Genomic DNA, 7,500 nt, shown 5'->3' with positions numbered 1-7,500 from the left:
GCTTGGGATCTCTGCCAGCTCTGTGATTGACAGGTCCCAGTGGCACACACACACAAACACACATACACTGTGTACGCTGGTCTGGAATCAACACCAGGGGCGTATTCATTACGCCGATTCTGTTGCAAAATGTTTCTTAAACGGAAGCAAACGGAACGAAACTGCGAGGGACCTACTTGCATTTGTCCAGTAGAAACCCTAGTTTTAGTTGCTAAACGTTTTGCAACTGTTTGGACTAATAATTACACCCCAGATGTGTAGAATTTGTTCCACTTCGGTCTGCAGTATCTTCATATAAACTGAAATGTTCACAGAGAAGAATCAGTATTTTCAGAACCACTATATTTAATTCACCTTTTATTTCACCAGTTCACGGTTTAGCACATTAATTGCATAGTAAACTGTTTATTTCAATGGGATTCTGAATGCATATTGTGAATTCTCGCACTATACCCAACCATTCCATCATGATGAAGACCATGATGAGCATTAGCTATGGTAAAGACTAAATTACACTTACAAGTTGTGGTTAAGTGAGATAAATAGCTCTCTTTCAGAAAGAAACTGACATCGTCCTTTCATTCTAATTACATGCAGTCACACACACACTCTTTGCTCAAACCTCCGGGGACGTGGAAACCTTTTTATCTGATAGGTACAGCATCTGGAGAGTAGCCTTTACACTGTAGTGTCGGGCCTCGCCTGTGAAGTTATGGAGGAGGACTTCACTTTAACGACAGACTGACGGGTTGAATTGGGTCTTTAACGACAGACTGACGGGTTGAATTGGGTCTTTAACGACAGACTGACAGGTTGAATTGGGTCTTTAACGACAGACTGACGGGTTGAATTGGGTCTTTAACGACAGACTGACGGGTTGAATTGGGTCTTTAACGACAGACTGACGGGTTGAATTGGGTCTTTAACGACAGACTGACAGGTTGAATTGGGTCTTTAACGACAGACTGACAGGTTGAATTGGGTCTTTAACGACAGACTGACAGGTTGAATTGGGTCTTTAACGACAGACTGACTGGTTGAATTGGGTCTTTAACGACAGACTGACAGGTTGAATTGGGTCTTTAATGACAGACTGACGGGTTTAATTGGGTCTTTAACGACAGACTGACGGGTTGAATTGGGTCTTTAACGACAGACTGACGGGTTGAATTGGGTCTTTAATGACAGATTGACAGGTTGAATTGAGTCTTTAACGACAGACTGACAGGTTGAATTGGGTCTTTAACGACAGACTGACAGGTTGAATTGGGTCTTTAACGACAGACTGACTGGTTGAATTGGGTCTTTAACGACAGACTGACAGGTTGAATTGGGTCTTTAACGACAGACTGACAGGTTGAATTGAGTCTTTAACGACAGACTGACGGGTTGAATTGGGTCTTTAATGACAGATTGACAGGTTGAATTGAGTCTTTAACGACAGACTGACAGGTTGAATTGGGTCTTTAACGACAGACTGACAGGTTGAATTGGGTCTTTAACGACAGACTGACTGGTTGAATTGGGTCTTTAACGACAGACTGACAGGTTGAATTGGGTCTTTAACGACAGACTGACGGGTTGAATTGGGTCTTTAACGACAGACTGACGGGTTGAATTGGGTCTTTAACGACAGACTGACGGGTTGAATTGGGTCTTTAACGACAGACTGACAGGTTGAATTGGGTCTTTAATGACAGACTGACGGGTTTAATTGGGTCTTTAACAACAGACTGACAGGTTGAATTGGGTCTTTAACGACAGACTGACGGGTTGAATTGGGTCTTTAATGACAGATTGACAGGTTGAATTGAGTCTTTAACGACAGACTGACAGGTTGAATTGGGTCTTTAACGACAGACTGACAGGTTGAATTGGGTCTTTAACGACAGACTGACTGGTTGAATTGGGTCTTTAACGACAGACTGACAGGTTGAATTGGGTCTTTAACGACAGACTGACGGGTTTAATTGGGTCTTTAACGACAGACTGACGGGTTGAATTGGGTCTTTAACGACAGACTGACGGGTTGAATTGGGTCTTTAACGACAGACTGACGGGTTGAATTGGGTCTTTAACGACAGACTGACTGGTTGAATTGAGTCTTTAACGACAGACTGACAGGTTGAATTGGGTCTTTAACGACAGACTGACGGGTTGAATTGGGTCTTTAACGACAGACTGACGGGTTGAATTGGGTCTTTAACGACAGACTGACGGGTTGAATTGGGTCTTTAACGACAGACTGACGGGTTGAATTGGGTTTTTAACGACAGACTGACAGATTGAATTGGGTCTTTAACGACAGACTGACGGGTTGAATTGGGTCTTTAACGACAGACTGACGGGTTGAATTGGGTCTTTAACGACAGACTGACAGGTTGAATTGGGTCTTTAACTATAGACTGACGGGTTGAATTGGGTCTTTAACGACAGACTGACGGGTTGAATTGGGTCTTTAACGACAGACTGACGGGTTGAATTGGGTCTTTAACGACAGACTGACGGGTTGAATTGGGTCTTTAACGACAGACTGACAGGTTGAATTGGGTCTTTAACGACAGACTGACAGGTTGAATTGGGTCTTTAACGACAGACTGACGGGTTGAATTGGGTCTTTAACGACAGACTGACGGGTTGAATTGGGTCTTTAATGACAGATTGACAGGTTGAATTGGGTCTTTAACGACAGACTGACAGGTTGAATTGGGTCTTTAACGACAGACTGACGGGTTGAATTGGGTCTTTAACGACAGACTGACGGGTTGAATTGGGTCTTTAACGACAGACTGACAGATTTAATTGGGTCTTTAACGACAGACTGACAGATTGAATTGGGTCTTTAACGACAGACTGACGGGTTGAATTGGGTCTTTAACGACAGACTGACAGGTTGAATTGGGTCTTTAACGACAGACTGACGGGTTGAATTGGGTCTTTAACGACAGACTGACAGGTTGAATTGGGTCTTTAACGACAGACTGACGGGTTGAATTGGGTCTTTAACGACAGACTGACAGGTTGAATTGGGTCTTTAACGACAGACTGACGGGTTGAATTGGGTCTTTAACGACAGACTGACGGGTTGAATTGGGTCTTTGTCTTCTTCTCAACAGACAGACTCCACTAACCCCTGTGTCTCTATAGGTACGCCATCAGATTCAGCCTAGCAACAGTCATTATCAGACACAGCCACTAGGTGGTGCTGTAGATCTGAAGGTTACTGCCTCTGTCCCTTGGTTTTATATCAGTGAGGTTACTGACAACACAAAGACCTGCAGTGGCTCAATGCCCATTGTTCCCCTCACAATGTCCTGATGTTCATATGAATTGAGGTGTAATTGTGTAAAGGTATTATATCTGATCACAGCCTCTCAGAATGAGGCGTAGGATGACACTGATCTAATGTACACTACCAGTCCAAAGTTTAAACACACCTACTCATTTCAGGGTTTTTCTTTATTTTTACTATGTTCTACATTGTAGAATAATAGTGAAGACATCGAAACTATGAAATAACACATATGGAATCATGTAGTAACCAAAAAAGTGTTAAACAAATTAAAATATATTTTATATTTGAGATTCTTCAAATAGCCACCCTTTGCCTTGATGACAGCTTTGCACACTCTTGGTATTCTCTCAACCAGCTTCCTGGAATGCTTTTCCAACAGTCTTGAAGGAGTTCCCACATATGCTGAGCACTTGTTGGCTGCTTTTCCTTCACTCTGCTGTCCAACTCATCCCAAACCATCTCAATTGGGTTGAGGTCGGGGGATTGTGGAGGCCAGGTCATCTGATGCAGCACTCCATCACTCTCCTTCTTGGTCAAATAGCCCGTACACAGCCTGGAGGTGTGTTGGGTCATTGTCCTGTTGAAAAACAAATGATAGTCCCACTAAGCCCAAACCAGATGGGGTGGTGTATCGCTGCAGAATGCTGTGGTAGCCATGCTGGTTAAGTGTGCCTTGAATTCTAAATAAATCACAGACAATGTCACCAGCAAAGCACCCCCACACCATAACACCTATTCCTCCATGCTTTACGATGGGAACTACACATGCGGAGATCATCCGTTCACCCACACCGCATCTCACACGGCGGTAGGAACCAAAAATCTCAAATTTGGACTCCAGACCAAAGGACACATTTCCACCGGTCTAATGTCCATTCCTCGTGTTTCTTGGCCCAAGCAGGTCTCTTCTTCTTATTGGTGTCCTTTAGTAGTGGTTTCTTTGCAGCAATTTGACCATGAAGGCCTGATTCACACAGTCCCCTCTGAACAGTTGATGTTGAGATGTGTCTGTGACTTGAACTCCGTGAAGCATTTATTTGGGCTGCAATTTCTGAAGCTGGTAACTCTAATGAACTTATCCTCTGCAGCAGAGGTAACTCTGGGTCTTCCATTCCTGTGGCGGTCCTCATGAGAGCCAGTTTCATCATAGCGCTTGATGGTTTTTGCGACTGCACTTGAATAAACCTTTAAAATTCTTGAAATTCCGTATTGACTGACCGTCATGCCTTAAAGTAATGATGGACTGTCGTTTCTCTTTGCTTATTTGAGCTGTTCTTGCCATAATATGGACTTGGTGTTTTACCAAATAGGGCTATCTTCTGTATACCCCCCCCCCCCCCCCCCCCCACCTTGTCACATCACAACTGATTGGCTCAAACGCATTAAGAAGGAAAGAAATTCCACAAATTAACTTTTAAGAAGGCACACCTGTTAATTGAAATGCATTCCAGGTGACTACCTCATGAAGCTTGTTGAGAGAATGCCAAGAGTGTGCAAAGCTGTCATCAAGGCAAAGGGTGGCTATTTGAAGAATCTCAAATATAAAATATATTTTGATTTGTTTAACACTTTTTTGGTTACTACATGATTCCATATGTGTTATTTCATAGTTTTGATGTCTTAACTGTTATTCTACAATGTAAAAATAAAGAAAAACCCTTGAATGAGTAGTTGTTGTAAAACTTTTGACTGGTAGTGAATATATAATGTATATAGCTCCACTTATCCAAAGTGACTTATAGTACAGCGAGTTCATATATTTGTAGTATGTGTACTAACTGAGCCACACAGGACCACACAGGGACGCAGGGTAAACTGATCCCAGACCTGTGTCTATAATAAGCCACATATCCCCATCCTAACCCAGTGTTTGTCGGTCTACAGGTGTCTGAGAGAGAGACATTTACCGGTATTCAGTCTGTGGACAGCCCAGGGACTGACCTATTGGTGAGCAGTTCACACAACGGCCCACTAACCAGTGGCACAGGTAACACACACACACACACACGCACACACACACACACGATGACCGCCTCTGCATGTGTTGTTTATTGTTTGTTGCCGTTTCATTCATGACTTTTTAAAAGAGTGTAATATTCATTCAGCATACATTCCATCTACATTTAGCCTTCACTTTGCACACTTACTTGGTTATTCGTTTGGTTTCCACACCTGTGGCAATCTAATCCATGAGACATGGTCCACTAGTAGTCTGGTAACAGATCTGTGTTGTAGCCAGCTCCACTGTTGGTTGTCATGCCAAACATCTAGGCCCTCTGGCATGACAACCAATGACAAAGGAGTTAGACAATGCACAAACAAGATCTATGAACGAACAGTCTAACTAGTCCAAATTGTCCACTGCAGCTTTCAAAGATGCAATGTTGTTGTTTAAGATCGAGGCTTCCCATCCTCAAACTCTCTCTCTGTTAACCCGGCATAACCACCCACACACACCATCCTCAAACTCTCTCTCTGTTAACCCGGCATAACCACCCACACACACCATCCTTAAACTCTCTCTCTGTTAACCCGGCATAACCACCCACACACACCATCCTCAAACTCTCTCTCTGTTAACCCGGCATAACCACCCACACACACCATCCTCAAACTCTCTCTCTGTTAACCCGGCATAACCACCCACACACACCATCCTCAAACTCTCTCTCTGTTAACCCGCATAACCACCCACACACACCATCCTAAAACTCTCTCTCTGTAACCCAACATAACCACCCACACACACCATCCTCAAACTCTCTCTCTGTTAACCCGGCATAACCACCCACACACACCATCCTCAAACTCTCTCTCTTTTAACCTGGCATAACGCACCCACACACACAACATCCTCAAACTCTCTCTCTGTTAACCCGGCATAACCACCCACACATCCCATCCTTTTTCCCTTTGTCGTGTCCAATTCAATTAAACCCAACCCAACTCAACTAACAAAATTCAATTCAATTCAATTGAACTCAACTCAAATGTATTGATCCATCCTCCCCCAGTGTTGACAGACACCCAGGACAGCAGTCCCCAGCCCTCTGAGGAGATGCTGTCCAGCCAGTCAGAGCTGCGGAGCTCCAAGTGTCCCCAGGACCGTGAGCTGCCCAGCATCCCACCCAACAGCGCTCTGGAGGGGATGGGATCCTCCAACGGACCCCCTCTCCCTCCCTCTGGAGATGGCACCTACGAGTATTAGGGATTGTTGTTGTTCATGTTATTATAAGGTATTTATTGACTTATTGGAATGAGTCCTCTTGTGTTTATTGAATGGTTGTACTGTATGAACCCAGGAGACTAGTCTAATGTACTGACGGACTGTCTCAATCAACTCAACTAAACTAGGTGGTGAAGGGAAAGAGGCGGCATCTTGTGACAGCGTCCCGGGACGTGAGTGTTGAAGACTCCCTGTACGAGACGGTCAAAGAGCTGAAGGACCATCCAGGAAGCATGGCTGTAGGTCTACCCAACGGACACGGTACTACGTCCCCCCTCAGCCCTGATGACAATGACATTTCCCACCACAACCACCTCCCACCTCCCCGCCACCCTCCAGCCCTCCACAACGGCCACCTCAGCCCCGGCAGCACTCCGGAGCGAGGGCCCCTGTGCGCGGGAGTGGAGTACGCCTCGGTGGATCTGAACAAGAAGAGCCGTCACAGTGCAGACCTGGAGGCCAGGCGCTCAGCCACCATCGCTGCTGCTGTGAGCCCCACAGAGGAGCCCGAGGAGGAGAGACCCCCGCCTGTGCCTGACAAGGTGCTGGATGAGAATGACAACCAGCCTACCATGATGGACGCAGGAGGGGTGGTGGTAATGGGGGCTGCGCTGCACAACGGAGAGGTGAGGATCGTTGTTTATGTCTATGTCTGTGTGTTTATGTATGTTTGTGAGGGAGAAAGACCGCACTTGTACAGCAGAAAGACAGCTCAACTGATTCCTGACTAGATGTATTGATTCAGTTGTGAGCCACAAGTTAGAGTAGAAAGCAGAACAGAAAGAGCCTCTCTCTGTCTCTGTGTCCGATCGACATTATGAGGGAGAGAAAGAGCGAGAGAGAGAAAGAGCAGGGAGAGAGAGAGAGGAAGAGCAGGGAGAGAGAGAGAGGAAGAGCAGGGAGAGAGAGAGAGGAAGAGCAGGGAGAGAGAGAGGAAGAGAGAGCGAAATGAGAGATGTAGAATAGAGATAGAGATGGA

The 7,500-nt window shown here is 45.2% G+C and overlaps 1 protein-coding gene across 1 annotated transcript in view; it reads left to right on the top strand.

The window, feature by feature from the left end:
• Window positions 1–7,147, top strand: part of LOC311119338 (phosphoprotein associated with glycosphingolipid-enriched microdomains 1-like) — a gene marked incomplete at both ends in the record, with an annotated part of 9,181 nt that extends 2,034 nt beyond the window's left edge. Inside the window, 4 exon segments of the mRNA XM_084194059.1 lie at window positions 5,180–5,282; window positions 6,310–6,496; window positions 6,659–6,677; window positions 6,680–7,147. Of these exon segments, the coding sequence (XP_084050185.1) occupies window positions 5,180–5,282; window positions 6,310–6,496; window positions 6,659–6,677; window positions 6,680–7,147 (777 nt within the window).
• Window positions 7,148–7,500: the final 353 nt, after the last annotated feature.

This window comes from Coregonus lavaretus (genome assembly GCF_964263955.1).
Source record: "Coregonus lavaretus genome assembly, contig: HAP1_SCAFFOLD_8689, whole genome shotgun sequence".
Taxonomy (NCBI): Eukaryota; Metazoa; Chordata; class Actinopteri; order Salmoniformes; family Salmonidae; genus Coregonus; species Coregonus lavaretus.
This window is presented reverse-complemented; position numbering and strand designations above follow the sequence as displayed.